General features: G+C 37.6%; 1 protein-coding gene across 3 annotated transcripts in view; it reads left to right on the top strand.

The window, feature by feature from the left end:
* Positions 1-21,245, top strand: part of GSN (gelsolin) — a 41,407-nt gene that overhangs the window by 10,178 nt on the left and 9,984 nt on the right. For 2 of the 3 annotated variants that reach the window (XM_072431307.1, XM_072431305.1), the window contains 10 exons: positions 4,132-4,336; positions 12,074-12,228; positions 12,325-12,486; positions 12,968-13,117; positions 14,387-14,482; positions 15,661-15,793; positions 16,646-16,734; positions 17,087-17,302; positions 18,527-18,660; positions 20,088-20,178. In XM_072431307.1, coding sequence (XP_072287408.1) covers positions 4,141-4,336; positions 12,074-12,228; positions 12,325-12,486; positions 12,968-13,117; positions 14,387-14,482; positions 15,661-15,793; positions 16,646-16,734; positions 17,087-17,302; positions 18,527-18,660; positions 20,088-20,178 — 1,422 coding nt within the window. In that variant the 5' untranslated portion in view covers positions 4,132-4,140. The remainder of the gene's footprint in view (positions 1-4,131; positions 4,337-12,073; positions 12,229-12,324; positions 12,487-12,967; positions 13,118-14,386; positions 14,483-15,660; positions 15,794-16,645; positions 16,735-17,086; positions 17,303-18,526; positions 18,661-20,087; positions 20,179-21,245) is intronic. The other variant, XM_072431306.1, reaches the window with a different exon arrangement.

The raw sequence follows: 21,245 nt of genomic DNA, 5'->3' as shown, positions 1-21,245 counted from the left end.
TCAGAAAAGGCCAATTCTTTGTTCCTAACCCACAAAGAATAATAGCTTCCGCTGTGTCATATGGATATTGAGCTGTCTTCATTTAGGCCAAAACCAAACTTTGGCAGATTCAACACTCCCCTCTGATTGGCCAGAGGAAAATCTTTGTGGGGCATGCAGGATTGTATAAGTGTTATGTGCATTCTCTTTTGAGTTTTAAACATATGTTTTTTATAAATTGTTTACATGGCCGCCTAAAAACACTTTGTGGTTTTTTGAGCAGTGTGGCTTAGCTGGAGAATGTGAGTCATGGTGTGAGCAGGCAGATCGGCATTCTGCAAGGGGAGAAACTGCAATACAAATCACTAGTTAAAAAAAAAAAATGTAATGAAAACTTATATTCAGAAATCGCATTTTACTAGCTATATTTTCACAGCCACACTCGCCATAATTAGTATTGATTCTACATCTTGGATAAGAAATTAGAGTGCTGCATGGTGGCAACTTGGGGGAATAAAAGGGTAAAATCTTTCTTAAGCCCTAAGCCTTCAATTTTCCTTTGATCTTTAAATATTTTAAAAGGTGTTTATTTTAAGGTCTCACAAGTCGGCAGCTCGCAAACATTCTTCCCCCCCCCCCCCCCCCCCACACACACATATGCAGAGCAGTACTTCGTTAGTAATGGGTCAAGACCTGTATTGGGCCACGGAATTTTTTTGATATGCAGCCCCATGAATGTGTAGTAAACATGGCCTGGCTTGTCCAAGCACAAATTCCGTGGCATATTATATAGATTTTATCTACAATATATTATATTATATACCACTCTTTTCTGTGATGTAGCCTATAAACAGTACTGTAATACAGGAGGGTCAACCATTTAGGCACCATACCCAGAATTTATATAAAGTTGTGCTGTGTTTTGGTATTAGAAATGCCACTTTGACTTCTGACAATGTGTGCATTGTAGTGTGCTGGGAAATCGTCCATTGTGTTTATCTCTTCACAAAGATTCTTTCGCTATTTCGTTGGGTGGCTGCAGCCTTGTGACCAGCCTGATAAAACACAGTGCATTCTCTGTGGCGATAAGCATTTATATATTCACAGTCAATTTCAATCTGGTGATGAAAGAAGCTGTTTTAGGGCTCCGTAGATCGAAGAAGGTTTTTTACTTTGTTGGGAATTCTGTCAACCTGGGGGATAAATCTGACAGGTGGTAAAAATCTTGCACTGCCACATTGGTCTTTAAAGCAAGGAAGGTGAAGCGGCATAGAGATATTTGCCAGCAGGTTTCTTGATTTAATTTTTTTAATACAGCATTCTGATGTTTACAGTTTCTAAATATTTACAAATCTGTAGCTGTTTACTAAAATATTCCCTGTCACTGCTCTGCCAATTTTTCTTCTATTCATTCCTCTGTGTATGAATATTGTACATCCCTAATCATCAACATCTGTCATTGCACATTTTTCATTTGTTTGTGTTTTTTATTTTGAGGACTTGTCTTTCATCATATAAAAGTCTGTGCAGCCCCTTGTGGGTATCTGTGTTTAGGAAAATATTCATGTTACCTCTTTTTAATTCCACTGTGGAACATAGATAGTGTGTAAACGGACACCTTTTTTGGCTTCAGTGTAATTAGTTCATTAGTACGTCTGTGTGATTCTGCACTATGTGTGTAAGGGACTATGAAGCCTAAATTTAAATGCTACACATTTGCATCTGTATTTGTTTTCGATGTTTCCATCGCTTAGCAGTTTGTTTTTTCCTCATTTTTTCTCTGACCTCTACTTATTTATGTCCCTTTCTCAGACGCAGTTGCCTCTCCAGGGACAGTTATATTGAATTTGGAATATTTCCTATTTGTTGGGATATTGTTGATCCTGGACCTCTTATGATGGATCAGTTCCATTTTTTATAACCAACTTCATCTTTAGACAAAGAAAGGAAGATCTGAAACCCCTGTGAAGTTTTACTGCAGTCTGTACCCCAATGAGGAGATTTCCCTTCACTTTCCCACTGTCAGAGGAAATCTCCAGTGGTGAAAAACTGCAGCATCTTTAGGGGAAGGGAGAGTTAAAACCATTTTCTGAATATTTTTACAGTCTCCCTTCCTCCCCATTGACATATGCTTCTCCTATTTATTATCCATGTTTTACAGGGATGGGAAGTTAGGTGAAATCTTGCTCTAAAAACATAAATATGACAAACCTATTTGTGATTTCCAAATCTCTTCCAGAATTTTTTTTTCTGCAGCAGGACTTTAAGGACTGTTTGAAATAAGTTACTGTTTATTAAGATTGTTTATTCTTCCTATTAACTAGTGCTTTTATTTCTAGTTTTAAAAGTGGTGAGGTTAAAAAATCCTGTCAGTTTTTTACCGCTACCCAGGACCCCCATTACATAGATTATTCTTTACTTCCTGACCAGCTGACATGTTTTATCAAACAGGATGTGAAGGAATTTCTCTCACCTGGTATACAGACAAAAATCTGATAGGGGTTCTAGCCATTCTCTTCTTTTATAAATAAATAATATATATGTTGCTTTTATAAAGTTTTTACAATGAGTTACAATGAGAAGCTGAATATAGGGAATTTGTTCCATGAAATGTTGCCAGTAGATTGTCTCAGTCTATTTAACAAAAAGAAAAAATGGCACCAACCTGCCAAAAAAAACTTCTCCCTCTGTGGCCGGATGTTTGCAATGTGTAATATCTCTACACCAAGAATGCCTTCTGCATATATAGATTATAGTGTCCGTTACATCTGGGATCTGTATGGCAGTGGGAAGTTCTGGATGACCAAATGGGTAGATCACTTAAACCTTCTGTACAGGAAATATAGTGCCTCTGAAGCTGGGGTTTTGTAAATGCTAGGTAATGTTCTTTGTATGTGATCTCCAAATAAAGAAAAATGCATTTCATGTTTACTTCACATTAGTTTCCTGTCATTTCTCCAGCTAAACATCAGTGCTTGCTGAATTGTTTCTCATTTTCTGCCTACATCTGTGCTTTTTAGTCCTATCTTGCTATTCTTTAGCAAATGTTAATGTCTTCTCTTTGGTTATTTGTTTTCATTAAAATGCCAACAACCTCATTTTAAGATTGCAGAATCCAACAGTCTGCACCAGAAAAGCTTACACTCATTCACAGTCACACACTTTTTTTTTTTTTTTATCCTTTTTTTATTTATATAGCCATTGATCTTTTCCACAATGTTGTTGTTTTTGCTCTTGTTCCTTTTCTTATACAAGCCACCTTCAGATATTTCGCTAATCTCTTGGTAGTGTCATAAATGTGTAGCATTCTGGAGTGAGGACAGTATACTGTGGGATAAGTACAAGGAGAGAGACCGGTCATGGTTGGGGGTAAACTGAGGATAAGGGCAGTGCACAGTGTAAAGCTGTAATGTTTTTTGGTAAGTCATTAGTTTAGCAGGCCTGGGTAGTTGAGTTTTCTCCTACTCCGCTTCTGTGGCATTGCAGTTGGCAGACAAAAACTTTTTAATAAGGGGAATATTTTTTTTTTTTTTAGGTAAACCCTAAAAATTGCATGTGGATGTTTGTATTTTTTATATTTAGCCTGTAGATGGGGCTGTTTTCTTTTTCTTATTGTTTGCCTGTTTACATAGAGAACATGTAACCACCCACATGTTTTGCACCAGAGGAGCTTACACTCCAATGCTCTTCACAGTCTTGAACACACTATATGCAGTATTTTTGTGACTTGTGAAAATAGCTTTCACACCGATTGAATATAGTCGGCCTATATAACTCTGGATCTGGATCACAGGAACTTTCAACACAGGCAGCTCAGTGGGGATGTATCACAGGGAAATAAATCTGTGTCTGATCAGAGCAGTTCTGGGTAAACACAAAGGAAGATGACCAGAAAAAACAGTGGTTTTAATAGTAGCAGAATGTGCTACAGAATAGTAGATGATAAAACCGAACACTACAGAATAGTAGATGATAAAAGTCAATTGAAGGTAAAGTATTGTTTTTTTTAAGCAGTGGTTAACTGTGATTTTCCCGACTGCAAAATGTTATAATCTGGGATGAAATTGTTCTTAAAAGTTGATATTCTATACATCTGCATTCTCCAATAGTATCACTTGATCCTTAATAATTTCTTTTTTTTTTTTTTTTTAGTCAGTAGAAATGGTGGTGGATCACCCAGAGTTTGAGAAGGCTGGAAAAGCACCAGGTCTCCAGATCTGGAGAATTGAAAAATTTGACTTGGTGGCTGTTCCACAAAACCAATATGGATCCTTCTTCACAGGCGATGCCTATATTGTCCTAAACACCATAAAGCAACGGTCAGGGAACCTGCAGTACGATCTGCATTACTGGCTGGGTGAGCATCCTGGTGGGAAAATGTTTGTAGGGTTTACAGGTAGCTGACACCTATGTGATCAGAACAGTCGGCAATTGCTGTAGTGTTTTAATTTTATTTTCTTCTTATTCCTCAGTTCTGCTGATTTTTGCTTTCAGAGATCTCACTCTTTACATAGCAGATATGATATGGACAGCTAAGTATTTGATTGTGCAGTGAAGTATTGCTTGCCATGGTTTGGACTTGGGGGTCTTAGTAGTGAAAGGGACTCATTATGGGTTAAGGTTTGACCTAAGAATGGGCTAGTGCAAGGCAAAACTGTGAAGAACTTTAGGAAGTCAATATACTTAGAATATTACCTTCTGCCTACTGCACAGGGGTGGCAAATAAAGACTTGGTAATGTCTCTTTTTTATGTTTAGTGCTACTTCTATCCACTTATTTGAAAAAGGAGTTTTTACAGAGCTCAGTTGCTCAAGATGGCTATTGGATTGCTGTCTCTTTAGTGCTCTGGGAATTGTATGACCCACAATATTTGTACAGTTAGGTCCATAAATATTTGGACAGAGACAACTTTTTTCTAATTTTGGTTCTGTACATTACCACAATTCATTTTAAATGAAACAACTCAGATGCAGTTGAACTGCAGACTTGCAGCTTTAATTTAGTGGGTTGAACAAAAAGATTGCATAAAAATGTGAGGAACTAAAGCCTTTTTTAACACAATCACTTCATTTCAGGGGCTCAAAAGTAATTGGACAAATTAAAAAGCTGAAAATAGGGGGGCGTGGCTGGAAGTGGTGGCGGATGGTAGCTTCCGCTTAAGGCTCTGTATCGTGACCGGACTACCTAGCGACTAATATCAAGCACTTTCTTCAACTTTCCTTTGTTCCTGAATACCCGGGCAGTCAGTTGCAGCCATGGGTAAGCGAAAAACCGGGTCTACGCCACGGAAACTGACAGAATTCTTCGCCACTACGGATCAGGCAAGCCAAGATGGCGCCGGTAAGCGTGTCTTCAGACATATCAAGAACGCAGCTACTCTCATTGTACACGCTGAAGGAGCTGTGCCAAAGGGGAAAGAAGGGGGATCGGAGACCACATCTCGCTCTTCTTCTACTAATGCAAGCCCTGTTAAAACTAAATTGAAATTATCGACTCCCGATGACAACGAGAATAGGGTAAGCCCAGCTATTTTTCCCATATCGGAGGAAACAGAAATTACTGATCCTATTCCCACCTCTGATGGCCCGGTATCGGATACTACACTTAAGGAAATGTTAATTTCCCTACGTAGTTCATTGCACCAGGATTTCTCAACGCTCTTCCACCAATTTAAGAGTGATGTGCATAAAATAGGCGATAGAGTTGATCATATAGAGCATAAAATGGGAGATTATGCAGAAGCACATAATGAACTGGTGGATTCACTCACTGAGACGCAAGATGCCTTACAACAGGCCCAGCAAAAGTTGACAAATATAGAAGATCAGGCGAGAAGAAATAATATAAAGTTTAGAGGCATTCTAGAAAATATATCTCCATCTGAGTTGTGTAGCTATTTGTCTAAGTTAATTTTAACATTAATACCAGGAGTGGCACCATTTTAGCTACTGATCGACAGAGCCTACAGACTTCCTAAACCTGCACACCTACCCGAGAAAGTACCTAGAGATGTTCTAGCGCGTATTCATTTTTTTCATATTAAAGAACAACTAATGACCAGGTCCAGACAAGAATCTAAGTTACCAGACCCATACTCTGTCACCCTTTTCTTGGATATCTCACAAGCTAAATTATTGGCAAGGAAGAAATTTATAACCGTAACCCTAGCATTGAGGGAACATCATATTCAATATAGATGGGGGGGTTCCTGGTGAAGCTTATTGTTTCACGCAATGGGTCCACCTATACTATAAAGAACCTTCAACTGGGCCTTGAATTGCTTGAAAGCTGGGGCATTCAACGAGCTACCCAACCTCAAGTATCTACCGTAGATCTGGTCAAACTCCTGGTCGCCTTTCCCCAGAGTGGAAACTTGCTTGAGTATACAGTTTGTTCTGAAGAAAGCTGCAATATGAAGACTATTATCCCGAGTCCGTTATCACGTCTTAGTTACCCCATACACAAGATGTGCAGTTTGATACTGCTTTCTGAATCCAGTATGGATTCTTTTTTTTTTACTTTTTCGTAAAGACTAAGAATTACTGGTTCTCAATTCTATTTTTTATTTTACGTTTTATTTACAATGGTAAATTCTGTTTTGTATTTTGTTAGAGAGGAAAGAGAAGCTGTACTCCGCCACTTTCATATGAATATGAGAACATTCCGTCAAGTATTTACCTCTTTAGAGGTACAATGCCCGTATGATGGGGCTTCGTATCCTATCTATTAACGCTAAAGGGCTAAATAGCCCCTTTAAAAGACATGCTATTTGGGATGAAGCTAAGAGACATGATTCCAACATTTTATGTATCCAGGAGACACACTTTAAGACGGATAATTTACCATATTTCTCCCATTAGGATTTTCCTCATATTTTTCATGCTACACCCGCGCAGAAGAAAAAGGGAGTGACTATAGCAGTAAGATCCAACATATCTTTTTCTTTAATAAAAGTGGATATGGATTTAGAAGGACGTTATATAATTTTGGTGGTCAAATTTAACAATATAATTAGAACATTGGTATCTTTATATGCCCCAAATGTCTACTCAAGAAAATCCAGGAAGGTTCACTTATAATCTGTGAAGACTTTAACTGTATTCCTGATATTTCACTAGATACTACCAATCGCAAGAAGTACACAAGACCAACACTGAATTTCCTACTACGAAAGGAAGATCTTTATGATGTCTGTCAATGTCTCCACTCATCTGAGAAAGATTTTACTTTTTTCTCGGCTCCTCATCAGTCTTACTCGAGAATTGATTTGTTCTTGGTGGATAAATGGACTTTACAACAAGTGACATCTTCTATTCACAATATAACTTGGTCTGACCATGCACCTGTGTCTATTTGTATGAATGAAAATATTAAGACCCCTAGTTCTTATCTTTAAAGGAACAATGTGTCCTTATTTGCACATACTTCCACGAATGGTAAGATTTTAGGTAAGCTGAAAGAATTTTTTCAATTTAATGAGTCACCGGAAGTAACTCCCTCTGTTTTATGGTGTGCTCATAAGGCTTTTGCTAGAGGTATTTTAACCCAAATTTCAGCGATTGAGAGTAGAAACAGAGGGCTGCATATCAGTGAATTGTTAGCAAAAATTGGGGAGTTAGAGAATATTCATAAAAGTAAAATCACAATCCCTATTTCTCAACAACTGTTTAGATATAGAAAGGAATTGCGTTTAATGCTTATTGAAAAACAAGAAAGAGTTTTTCAACACACAAGAACTCTCTATTATGCACAAGGTAATAGAGCAAGTAAACTATTAGCATCTAAACTTAAAGCTAAAAGACTAAGATATACGTTACCCTTTTTATACCATCATAAGTCTAAAGCTCAGTTGTCTAATCCTTTAGATATGGCTAATGGGTTTGAGGTTATATAGTTCTTGGTAATAATCTCTAAAGAGGATAGACAGATCCACCAACCTACTCATAGTTGATAGATTCCTTTTTGGATTCGTTAAATTCACCAAAACCCTCGGAAGAGCAGAGAGATTTACTAAATAGACCGATCTCTCCCTTAAGGATAGAAAAAATTATTCAAAGTTTACCTGCACACAAATTTTACAGCTGAATATTAAAAGTCTTATAGAATTTTACTTTCTACGTATTTGTCGGCGGTATTTAATCAAGCGGTGTTAGATGGCTCTTTCCCTCCGGAAAAGCTTAAGGCTAATATAATTACTATCCCAAAAGAGGGGAAAGCGCCTTCCCATCCCCAAAATTTTAGACCTTTATCGTTGTTAAATACGGATCTTAAGATTTTTGCTAAATAATTGCAGTACCTCTCCAGGAATGTATACCCTTGTTGGTCCATGGTGACCAAGTAGGATTTGTAAAGGGGCGTCAGGCCTCTGATGCGACTCGCCGTACGATTAATCTACTTAAAATTGCTGAAAACTCAGGAGAACCGACAATATTCCTCACACTCGATGCGGAGAAAGCTTTCGATAGAGTGCATTGGGGATACTTACATACAGTGTTGCAAAAATTTGGTCTGAAAGGTACAATTCTGTCAGCTATCATGGCTCTGTATACTTACCCCTCGGCTCAAGTATATTTATCGAATATGTTGTCCTCCCCTTTTAACATAACCAATGCAACTCATCAAGGTTGCCCCCTGTCACCTGCTCTCTTTACACTGATTATGGAACCCTTTGCACAAGCTATTAGAGGTACCAAAAATATCAAAGGAATACAAATAGGTGAGTCTTCACATGTTGTGGGATTGTTTGCTGATGATGTGATTTTGTCATTAATGGATCCACAGACTTCAATGGCAACCGTATTATCTGTAGTTGGAGTATTTGGATCTGTTAGCTATTACAAGATTAATGATTCAAAATGTAGTATTTTACCGATAGGTGTATCCTCAGAATTAAAAGAACAAATCTCTAGGGAGTTTCCCTTTCAATGATCAAAAGATAGTATTTTATACTTAGGTATCCGTTTAACCAGCTCTTTGTCTTCCTTGGTTAACTGTAATTTTACATCACTGGTAGATGTGGTTAAGAAAGATATTGATGTTCTTTCAAAAGTGGAATGATCCTGGTTGGGACGTATTGCGGCCTTTAAAATGGTAGTTCTCCCAAAAGTTCTCTATTTATTTCGAACTATACCTATTATTCTTCCCCAATCTCTCCTACTTTCTTTACAATCTTTGATACAAAAATTTATATGGCAGAATAAGAAACCCCGTCTCCCGCAGTCACTTTTATACCGAGCAAAGAAGGGTGGAATGGGGGTACCCTATCTAATAGATTATTATTTGGCGTCATTGATGGACCATTTGGAGCTTTGTATAAAACCGGAGATAAATAAAAGATGGCTGGATATTGAAAGAATATATATACCTACAGGTAACTATTTGGCTTTTTTAATGGCTAACTCATGTTCAATAATTAGATCACATTTGAACTTACCCCCAATAGATGCTATGGTACTTATCTGGAAGAAACTTCAAAGTAAAAAATGTATAGATACGGAATCAGTATTAATCCCAGTTACTTCGCAATTTTTTGAGCTTCTTATACCAAATTTCAATATTCAATCCTGGTATGATTCGGGATATCAGTGTTACAGATTTACCGACTTTTCATACCTTTCTTAATAAATATAAAATATTTCACATGAATCGTTTACGAGCTTCACTTTCCGACAAGGAAATTACAGTACCAGTAGTTTTTTGGAAAAGATGTCAAAATAGCAATCTTTGCAAAGGAGGCATCTTTGTATATTATAATTTAATCCAAAATAAAGGCTCCTGGAGGAGAATTTGTTTTCTCTATTTGGGAGCAGGATTTACAACGTTCTTTCTCCCTCTCCCAATGGAAAACTGCAATTTGCTCTAGCTCCATGGCATCTAAATGTATCTCCCATTGGGAAAACTACCAAAAGATTTTATGTCGATGGTATAGAACACCATATAGACTTTGTAAGTATGTACCACAGTATTCGCCTCAGTGTTGGAGGAAGTGTGGTGAATTGGGCACTTATGTACATATGTTTTGGGAATGTAAAAGCATATGTAGTTTTTGGAAATCTATTTTCGTTTTAGTATCAACGGTTACAGGATGTTTAACTAGCCCTGATGATAGATTCCCACGTTTCTACCGAACCATAGTCTCACATATTTTTATTGCGGCACGACTCTCCATAGCAACCAAATAGAATCACGCTACAACACCTAATATGTCTGAAATAATGCAAATGATACATGCAAATTAATATTATGAGCGTTCTTTGGCTTATAGTAGATTTCAATCACATAAGTTTCACGCAAATTGGACATGCTGGGAAAGATTTTTACCTTCCATAGCTAAAGTTAAATAGACTTATAGGATATAGGATATTGTTATTCTAGATATTTGGAGTATTGTTGAACCTTATATGCCATTGTATACCTTTGTTGTCTTTTTTGTTTACCTTTTTTTTCTTTATTGTTTGTTTATATTCTTTTATTTGCTGTATTTGGTTAAAACCCAATAAAAATTAAAATAAAATGTTCATTTCAAATACTTGGTGGAAAACCCTTTGCTGGCCTGGAGAGTGTTGTTCACTTGGTTGGCTGTTGTGAAGGGGTTTCTCTTCACCATGGAAATGATTCTGCGATCATCCATCACTGTTGTCTTCCGTGGACGTCCAGGTCTTTTGGCGTTGCTGAGTTCATGAGTGCTTTGTTTCTTTCTCATGATTTACCAAACTGTAGATTTTGCCACTTCTAATAGTGTAGCAATTTCTCAGATGGGTTTTTTTCTGTTTTTGCAGCTTAAGGATGGCTTGTTTCACCTGCATGGAGAGCTCCTCTGACCGCATGTTGTCTGTTCACAGGAAAATCTTCACATACAAGCAACCCCCCTCAAATCAACTCCAGGCCTTTTATCTGCTTAATTTATAATGACATAATAAAGGAATGGCCAACGCCAGCCCATAAAATAGCCTTTGAGTCAATTGTCCAATTACTTTTGAGCCCCTGAAATGAAGTGATTGTGTAAAAAAAAAAAAGGCTTTAGTTCCTCACATTTTTAGGCAATCTTTTTGTTCAACCCACTGAATTAAAGCTGAAAGTCTGCAGTTCAACTGCATCGGAGTTGTTTCATTTAAAATTAATTGTGGTAATGTACAGAACCAAGATTAGAAAAAAGTTCTCTCTGTCCAAATATTTATGGACTCAACTGTATATTTATAAATCAGTGGATCTAACATTCTATGGACATTGAAAATTCTTCACCATCATTTTTGTAAATATTGATCCACTGCTTTTTAAATATACCTCTAATTGTATGTTTGTAAAATAAAAAAAGTAAACCTTTAAAAAATAAACTAAACTAATGTCAAATTGTAAAATAAAAGAGTTTATCATTTTTGAGCTTTCATCAGGCATATATTCTATATTTTATTGTGGTTGATTCTAGCTGTCCAGATTATTTCATACCCGATTGAGTTTGGCCTCTGGTTGAAGTTGTGATGAGTTGTTCTGCCGAGTTATCTTTCTGTCTTATTGGGGATATTCCAGATCTTCCCACCCCTTGCTGTGCAGATAAGCCAACCCAGATGCCAGTGTGTGTACCCAGCCAAATGTGCCATCTGCTTTGTTTGCTCTGTACAGTTTGCTCTGTACAGTACAAAACCTGTGTACAAAAAAAAAAGAAGAGAGAGAAACCTCTGGCCAGTCATGTTTACAAACCCTGAAATCCTTTTGCTGTTAACACTGCATTTACATTTTGGGTGCAATCTCCGCCTCTGTTTTCAGCCAAGTTCAGCTGAGTTAGGGTGTCAATACAATAATTTTGCTGTGACATGCAGAGGCAGATCTGAAGTTATTCTTCAGGTATATAAGCAAAATAATTGTTCCCCTGACAGGCATTGTCTACACCACAGTCAGTGAAGGCCACATACGACCACAATTTTCAGAGAAACTATCATTATGTTACTACATTTACTGATGTTAGAAAAATACTAAATATATATATGGATTCAGGCCTCCAAGGTCTGTAGATGGACACCCTTGGTCTACCCTGTTAGGTCTGGGGATTTGTTGTGAATGTTCCCCTTGTCACAATTCATGCTTCTTATTTTGTCAGGTGATGAGTGCACTCAAGATGAAAGCGGATCCGCTGCTATTTTTACTGTGCAGATGGATGATCACCTGGGTGGTAAACCCATCCAGAACCGTGAAGTCCAAGGTTTTGAGTCCCCCACTTTCATGGGGTACTTTAAATCTGGCGTCAAGTACAAGGTAAAACTTCATTACTGATGCATGTCAAAAGGAACCTGTTCTGGCAAGAAATATGGCAGCTTCTATTATTACCCTGTCTTCTTTTTAATATTTAAGGTTGGTGGAGTGGCTTCTGGATTCACACATGTTGTTCCCAATGATGTGGACGTGAAACGCCTTCTCCAGGTAAAAGGACGCCGTCTTGCCCGTGCAACAGAGGTTCCAGTCACCTGGTCCAGCTTCAACCAGGGAGATTGCTTCATCCTGGATCTGGGTGATGTAAGTGTGTTTTTTCTCTTCAGCTGAGTAGCATAATGATAGTTGTGCCCCACTGTAATTATGCATTGCTTTATCTACATCCTGGGGAAATAACACAAGCAAAGAGCTTCTCTTATTTTCCATAACATCGTGCATAGCTATCTAAATAGCTTCTATCATTCTCTGCTTCATGATACATTGTTCCATTTTTTTCCATGGTTTTTCATTCAGAATGCAGCCATCTGTAATTGAGAATTTAAATCATGGCTTTTCAAACGCTAATCTCTTTTCATTTCTCCCCACTACATTATTGAGATATGTCTTTATTTTATGTGTTGGTGCTTGACTGTTCCTCACAGCACTCTCACCTACCATTCCATCATTAAAGCAACCAATGTTGGACTATAGTTTGATGACAGAACTGTCAGAGCTGTATTTTTATGCCAAGGCTGTGTCCACACAACAAGGCACAGAAATATACCAAACCTTTTGCTAATTGCAGGAGATCTATCAGTGGTGTGGATCAAAGTCCAACCGATTTGAGAAGCTGAAAGCCACAACTGTCGCCAAAGATATCCGAGATAATGAGAGACATGGGCGTGCCAAAGTCTATGTGGTGGAGGAGGGAATGGAGCGGGAGAAAATGATTGAGGTATTGATCTGTTGTATGTTTAATTCATGTAACTTTGTTACAAGTGGGGAGAGACTGAGGAACTTGAGAAGAACTATGATTTTCTGGTGTAACAAGGTCTCTGTTACAGTTAAAATAAAGGCTCCATTTTTATTTTGTGTTTTAATTTGAAAAAACTAGAGAGTCACATTTTAGTAATCTCTAAATGATGGCAGAAGGTACTGTAATCTAGACATCCCAGATATCCTTTGCATATTATGCATTATGCCTTGTGCACCTTTATTAAATATATGCTGTGAAATGTTATGTTATTAAGTTTGAGCTGTAATTCAGGAAATTGGTATACAGTGAGCCTTGGTCTAAATCAGGCTTTACAAAAAAATCTCTGGAAAAAAACACTTGAACAGAGTAAAAGACAAAATGTAAGTGTACGTTGGCGATATTTTGGCCTAACCTCAGATGCTTTACATGTGGCAGTGTGTTTCCTGTCTGGACAATATAGACGGGGTTCATACAATTCTGATAAGAAAACTTCTTGTCATTGTTCTGATTGCTGTACATTCTTGAAAGGTGAAATCTGTCCACAATACGGCATATTCCACAAATTATAACTGGTTACTGAGAAAAAAACGTTTGCTGATGCAGGTACTGGGCTTTATGTAACAAGAACAGTTTTACTGTGCAGAATCCACACCTAACAATTATTCTTACTAATGCTGAGGATTACGTCCATCGTATCAATCTAGAGAAATGCTGCTGTGCAGTGACATTCATGCATGTAGGAAACATTTATCTAGAATTTCAATTATACCTAGATTTGCAATTATACCGGAGAAGTGATACTGCGCAATGTCAATACATAACTATAAGAACAGATACTGGGAATTGCACCCACTTGTATAGGACTGTAGAATGTCTGGACATTCTGTGAGTGATACCACTGCTGGTCACTGATAAGATGATCGGTTTATATGCAATGTGTAAAAGATTCTGCTTGACATTTAGAAGCCAAAAGTTGGTGCCTTCAAATTGGCTGGTTTATATAAACAGGTTTGACATTCTACAGACATTTTATATGTATTACCGTTTTTGACATAGTTGTAAATGGGACACTAAATTCAATTTGACCACATTTCGAGGATTTGTAGTTCTGCAGTATATAAAGTGATGAAGTAATCTTGTATTGTTTACTTACTTGTGTCATTCCAGGAATATGTTGTTTTTGCCAGCAACTGGTATTTGTGATTCATTTCAAAATAATTGGTCATTCTCTCTCTGCCCATCCTCCAGGTTCTTGGAGATAAACCAGACTTGCCGGAGGGACCATCTGATGATGTGAAGGCCGATGCCACCAATAGGAAGCTTGCTAAACTTTATAAGGTAACGGTGAGTGCTATGTGTTTGTACTGTATTGTTGACACAGAATACAGCAGTCAAACATCCAGGCAAGTAGCATTTTCATAATGAAGTTGGCAATATTATCATTTTGTATGTTTTTGGTACATTTGTAATGTTTTTTTAAAAGCCCGTATGAACAGAAAAACTTCTGTTCATTGCAATCACAAAAGTAAGTAGCAGGTGACCTATCATCTTCCTCCTCAGAATAATCCAGCAACTTTTCATATATTTTTTAATTATCAATATCCACCTATAGTTAATGGAGAAGAGGTCAGTTTGACACTGAGGTTACTAAAACTTACTCTTATAAAGTTACCTAGTTTCGTTATTTAAAATAAAGACAAATGTCCATATAGTATAAGGAATGAAACATTGTAACCTTAGAACCCTGTCTGCTGCTGTTCTAGATCAGTGATTTTCAACCACTGTGCCGCAGCACACTAGTGTGCCATGAGGGATCTTTAGGTGTACCGTGGGAAATTATCCAATTACCATTGTCGAGTGTCTGTGCTGTAGTGACTGGCAGAGTAATGTAATACTCTTCCATGTCAGTGGGTGGCAGTAGGTAACAGTTTTCTTGTTCATTCTTAGAGACAAAAGAATTAGCTACAGAGTGTCATTTTGTAACATTTTTGATTTGTGGTGTGCGCAGGATTTTTTCAATATAAAAAAAATGTGCCGTGGCTCAAAAAAGTTGAAAAACACTGTTCTAGATGAAGGAAAAATGTTTTAAACATGATCCGATTTTCTCCCAACAGGAGAAAAAAATGAATCCTGATTCCTTAATCTAATTGAAGGACTCTCTAGATCAACTTACTAGGGAGGGGGTGTTCTTGTTGATCAGTAGCTAGTAAATAACCAGTTATGTTCTCTTGTTTTATCTAGTTGGCTGGAACAAGTGTCTCTGGAACACTTGTTTTTACATCTTACGGTAAAGCACCCATCTGTAAGCTGAGGTTTTTGTGTATTGCTGCCCAACACTAAACTGCATATTTATAGGATGAAATTTGTCTTAAAGTTATTCACTTTTCAATCTACGTAAGATCTACAATAACTATGTTGTGCAAGGGCCTGTCTAAAATGATGTGCAATCAGATTGTGAATTATATGCCAGTTATTATCAGTGAGTGATGGGAATATTTTCATTTATTTATCTTTACTTACAGGTTTCAAACAGCAGTGGTGCCATGTCTGTGTCTTTGGTTGCAGATGAGAATCCTTTCACACAGTCAGCTCTGAATTCTGAAGATTGCTTCATCCTTGATCATGGATCTGATGGAAAGATCTTTATATGGAAAGGTCTGTGATGAAAGGACTGGGAATGGGGTATATCACTAAACAAGCATTGTTTACAAGTAGAGTGTTAAAAAAGGGAGTTTTTATGGGCAATCAGGGTCCCGGTTCTGTAGATGTTCAGGTTGCAATCTCTGGTCACATTTTGCAGCATATTTACACATCTATAAGGGGAACTGGTTTATGTAAAGTAACTTCAATCATTTTTTGTAAAGTTAACCTGGAAGTTGTCTGTGTTTATTTTTCAGTTTTTGAAAAGCTTTCTATTTTTTCTGGTATCTTGCTGAGATATGTAAATATTTTTAGTGCCTGTATAGAACGACAACAAAATATGGATAGTGGTTGTATTTATTTTTTTTTTTTTTTTTAGTAAATTTTGATTCTATTTTTATTTTCTATAACTTGTATTTTCTGAATACATTGCAGATCTTTCATAGTAATCTGCAGAGTGGAAGTAGAATGCCCATGTATGGTCAGACAATCTTTATTGAGGAAATTGACCAACCAGGTCTCTCTTTAAAGCATCAACATCTAGTAAGGTCAAATATTGTGTAGCATGTAGAAAGAATCGAATAGATGTGCAAAGGAATAAAAGGTGGGAAAAAGGCCTCAAAGCATTAATTAACCATATAATGACTGTATAGGAATCTAAAGGTGTGAGCACGCACCTAAACCCAAAGGTGTAATACTGCATTACCACTTCTTTAGGAGTGGTAGTTTCCAAGTTATTTCATTAAGTGTTGTCCTTTAGTAAATGATACACATTTGACATGGCACAACATGCTGCCACCCATGCTTAAAGTACTGTATCTCATTTTGCACAAATGTATAATACTTGTCTGTCCACTTTTCTGTCAGGTAAGAATGCCAACTTGGAAGAGAAAAAGGTAGCTTTGAAGACTGCAACTGAATTCATCTCTAAAATGGGATACCCAAAACAGACACAGGTAATGGGGCACAACTGTCTTTGGTTTAGAAAATGTACAAGAAAAGTCTGATTCTGCTACTAGAACCAATATTTCTGCCTATACTGGCACCACACAGCATCTGAAAAAAGTCAAAAGTGTTTACGTGATTAGAATATGAATTGGTTCCTGAAGTGGCTACATGTAACATATTTTAAGAAAGTTTGTTCAGGTTCTTGTCTGTGCATTATTAAGTATTTCCACAAGGTGGTACTGCAGGACTAACGTAGATGTTTAGCGTAAAATTGTTATTCAGAGTAACACGCTGACGCCCTGGGAGGGATTCATTATACCACACTGATCTCCTGATTGGAGTTTGATTCTGTCTCTGCAGGTACAAGTTCTTCCTGAGTCTGGTGAGACTCCACTCTTCAAACAGTTTTTCAAAAACTGGCGTGACAAAGACACCACAGAAGGAATGGGTATTGCCTATGTCCCCAACCACATCGCCAAGATTGAAAATGTTCCCTTTGATGTCAGCTCACTGCATGACTCCCCTGCTATGGCTGCACAACACGGCATGGTAGATGATGGTTCTGGAGAGAAACAGGTGAGGCAGGACACGTAATTCAGTGTATGTCTGGAATCTGTGAGCACAAGTGAAATACTAATAAATTTTATACCTCTCATTACAGTTTTGTCTTACCAATGTTCTTGTACAAAGACTTTGCTGGCCAACACACAGCAGTTTTTAGACAATTTTAATCAAATTTTGAATGTAATAATGCACAAACAGATGGGTGCAACTCCCAACAACACTTTCTGTTAACCCTGTAAAAATGATATTAAAAGGCTGACAGCATTTTCCAATTACACTGTGTGTGGTTAGCATTTGTCCAAGAGAAAAAGGTTCATTTAAAAGTGCCCACCCTCCTTCACTTTATTTCCTCATCACTGTAATAAGCTGCCAGGAGTCAAGAAAAATTATGGAAGCATGTAGGTGTAGGGTGAAATTCCCCAGTCTTGTGTAAATGCGGTTGCTTTTTCTCCTCACCCTGGTAACCCAAATGGAGGTGTGGGTGCAGAAGAGGGGCAAGTATAACTTTCTAATGTTGTTTTGCCCTGTGTAATTAAAGCACAGGTTAACGTGAAATAATACAGAACAGTGTTCGCCAACAGGGGTAGTGGTCTGCAGCTCTGCCCGGTGCACATCCGAGCGTGGTCAGGTGAAGAACCCCGCTGGGGGGAGCGCACCAGCCAGAGCTGCATAGCATGTCCCCCATATGGATCGCAGGCTCAGGGTGGTGGGAAGGTTGTGTCTCTGGACGGGTGGGTGGGTCTGGTAATCTTCCCCTTTGAGTGACACCCGTTCTGGAGCCAGTAATTTTAGTGGTCCGTGGGTCTGAAAAGGTTGGCAACCACTGATGCAGAAAAAGGAATCTGCATTTATTTTATTTTATATACAATTTGCAGTCCCACATTAAACCAGCAGATGGCAACATAAAACAATCTAATATGTCCTGTTTGTGAATATATTAAATGTAGTCTCATTTTCCTGTATTTTAGATAAACAAAATTTAAAGTAATACATAAACAATTGTAGTAAAATTTAAGGCAATGTTTTGGATTATTATTTACTAGATCTCAATACAATAAGCCTAATTGAAAATGCTTTACAATGTGTTTTAGCAGACCACATATTGCCATACTAATTCTATGTGTGCTCCAGCTGGGACAAAGGGGCTTCCTTGGCATAAACCAAAATTGTAGGATTAGATCTTAAAGCTTCTACCTTTTTAAAGTCAATATGCTTATTTGTTTTTTTTCCCTCTAGATTTGGCGAATTGAAGCCTCAGAAAAAGTGCCGGTGGCTGTTTCTCACTATGGACAGTTCTATGGAGGAGACTGCTACATTATTTTGTACAGTTACAGGCATGCTCAGAAGAAAGGACAGATTATCTACACTTGGTAAATAATCAAATTTGTTTTCATCTCTTAGAAGAAGATTGTTTGAATCCAATAGTTTTTTGGTATGTTTCGTAAAACTTGCTGCAAAACAATTCTCTTGGGTTCTCAATCATCAAATTATTTGAGAGTTCTCAATTACAGCTACATTATTTGTGTTGCCTGTCTTAATACACAAAAAAAAGATATCGTCGTATTAGTTATATCAATATTCCCCCTTCCAACACTACTTTATTAAATTTGTATTAAAATAATCTCCAATTTTATTGCTTATAATGTAATCAATATTTTGGCATGGTAAAGCCCTGCTAAATACAAAAAAGAATAGCCAATTCTAGTAGCAATAGGGTTGATAAGTGAATGCAAATGTATATAAACAAAGTGGATAGTGAAATACTTGTTTAATGGGTCAAATGTGCTTGCACATTGCACTACAGCTCATTTTCTCTAGTCCCTGAAGTCAGCCAGTGGAAGGCTCAATTGTGTTTGACCATGTGACACCAAAAGTAGTAAGAATCTATGCCAACTGTAATGTGTAACTTGTAGTCCCATTAGGTGGTTTGCAATTGTAGGACCCCTCAGTATGATACCTGAAAACTAAGTCATTAGGGGTCAACACAGCTGCATAATAGGTTTTTGAAATTGAAAGGTTCAATTCCAAAAGTAATACTTACCCCCTGAGCGGTAATCCTGAGTGTAGCTCAGGGTAAAAAAAAACATGCTGAAAGCGGTAACCCTGAGCCACACTCGTGGTAGGTAAAATCATTAAAAAAAGACACTTACCTGGTCCCATTGGCGTCCTGCCCGTCAGATCCTGTCCTCGGGCTGCAACCTCTTCTTCTGATTTTCCCCTGGCGAGTTCCCTGATGTTTCCCGGGAGTTTCTGTAGCTTGTGTGGGTGCATGCGAGGAAGCGTGGCGGGAAATTCAAATTATTTGGTATTGGATTCAATACAAAATAACTATTGAATCCAATACAAAGTAATCATTATAATAAATATAAATATATATATATATTACAGGTTTCAGTAATTTTATGCACCCCTTTTTGTGTTTTTGTGTTTATTTAAAGTTAAATTTTTTAAATATTGGACATATTTCGGTGAGTTGTAACTATGAATTTTAGGCCTACAATGTAAAATAAATTTCCATGCAAAACAATGTACTGCTTTTGGCATTAAAAAATATTGACAAAATTAGACCGCCAGGGAGATTAAAATTTGCTTTGTCCTATTTGGTCTTGAAATTATGTAAATGAGAAATTAGGAAAACAGGTGTCATGTCAATCTGGGGCGTGCCCTATGTCCCTCAAAGTGTTGAGGTAGTTCACTGCTAATCTGGTGTTTGTTGGCTCATAAATGCAGAATGTTTGTCATTGGCAGACTGTCAGGTAATTTTTCACCGACTGATATTTGTAATCCTGTGTTGCAGGCAGGGTATGGACTCTTCAAATGATGAAATCGCAACATCCGCATTCCTGACCGCTCATCTGGATGAGGAGCTGGGAGGAATCCCTGTACAGGTGACGGATTGTCATTGGTTATATGGGTTATGCTGTTCACAGACCTTAAAGAGGAACTATACTAAAAAAAAAACACACACAACTTCAATCCCGCAGGGCAGACTGATCACTCCGGGGGTGTCTGGTCCCACGTCGTCCCAACATTCGTCCCAGAGCCAGCGCCCTGGGCGCCGCCAATTTCGTCTTCTCTTACTGGTCTTTCATCCTACATCACCCGACCCAGGCGCAAGATTGGGTGACTTAGAATGAAAAAAAAATTGCTGATCCCATTGCTCATGCGTGAGATCAGCAAATTTTTCTCATTGAGAAAAAAGGCTCCTTCTGCACATACAGGCGTAGAAGTGCCCAGGAGCCTCCCGGGTAAGTATCTTGGGAGGCTTTGCGCTCCCATTCATTCTCGAGTGCCTAGGTGGCCGAGAATTAGGAGGTGGTGCTGCTAAAAAAAGGTGTTACATCTAAAAAAACAAAACAATCAAATATACAACTGAGATAAACAATGGATTCTTTTCCATGTATGCAATTATTAAAAAACTGAATTTTTTATAGCGCCATCATATTAAGCAGCACTGTATATTAAATAGAGGTTGCAAATGACAGAGACAGAAACTGAATTTTTAAACTACATAAAAAGGTTCTCTACCGTTTTATGTAAAGTGAAAATTCTGAGTATAGATACGCTTTAAATCATCGGTTGATGTGTGTGTTCTGTCAAGGTAAATCTCTGTGCATTTTTGTAGAATTTTGCAGCAGTTTTCTTTGGTGTGATAACATGATCTAACTGCATAGAAGCATGTACATACATGTATGTAAAAAGTTTTAGAACCGGCCGTAAAATTGTATAGCACAGTTACACAATAGATTCATCAAAATCTGTGCAGACTTTTCAGCTTTATCTTGATCCCACTTACACGCTTTCAAAACTAACAGCATGTTTTTTTAGGGCTGGTTGTTCTTTTACACAGACATGGACAAGAAAATTCTTCTCCTAACAAATGGAAAGAGGAAATGTTCAATATGTTTAGTTTTAAAAACCCTTATGTGCCCAAAATATGTGGTAGAATTTTGAA

The sequence above is a fragment of the Pyxicephalus adspersus genome, chromosome Z (genome assembly GCF_032062135.1).
Source record: "Pyxicephalus adspersus chromosome Z, UCB_Pads_2.0, whole genome shotgun sequence".
In the NCBI taxonomy this organism is placed as follows: Eukaryota; Metazoa; Chordata; class Amphibia; order Anura; family Pyxicephalidae; genus Pyxicephalus; species Pyxicephalus adspersus.
This window is presented reverse-complemented; position numbering and strand designations above follow the sequence as displayed.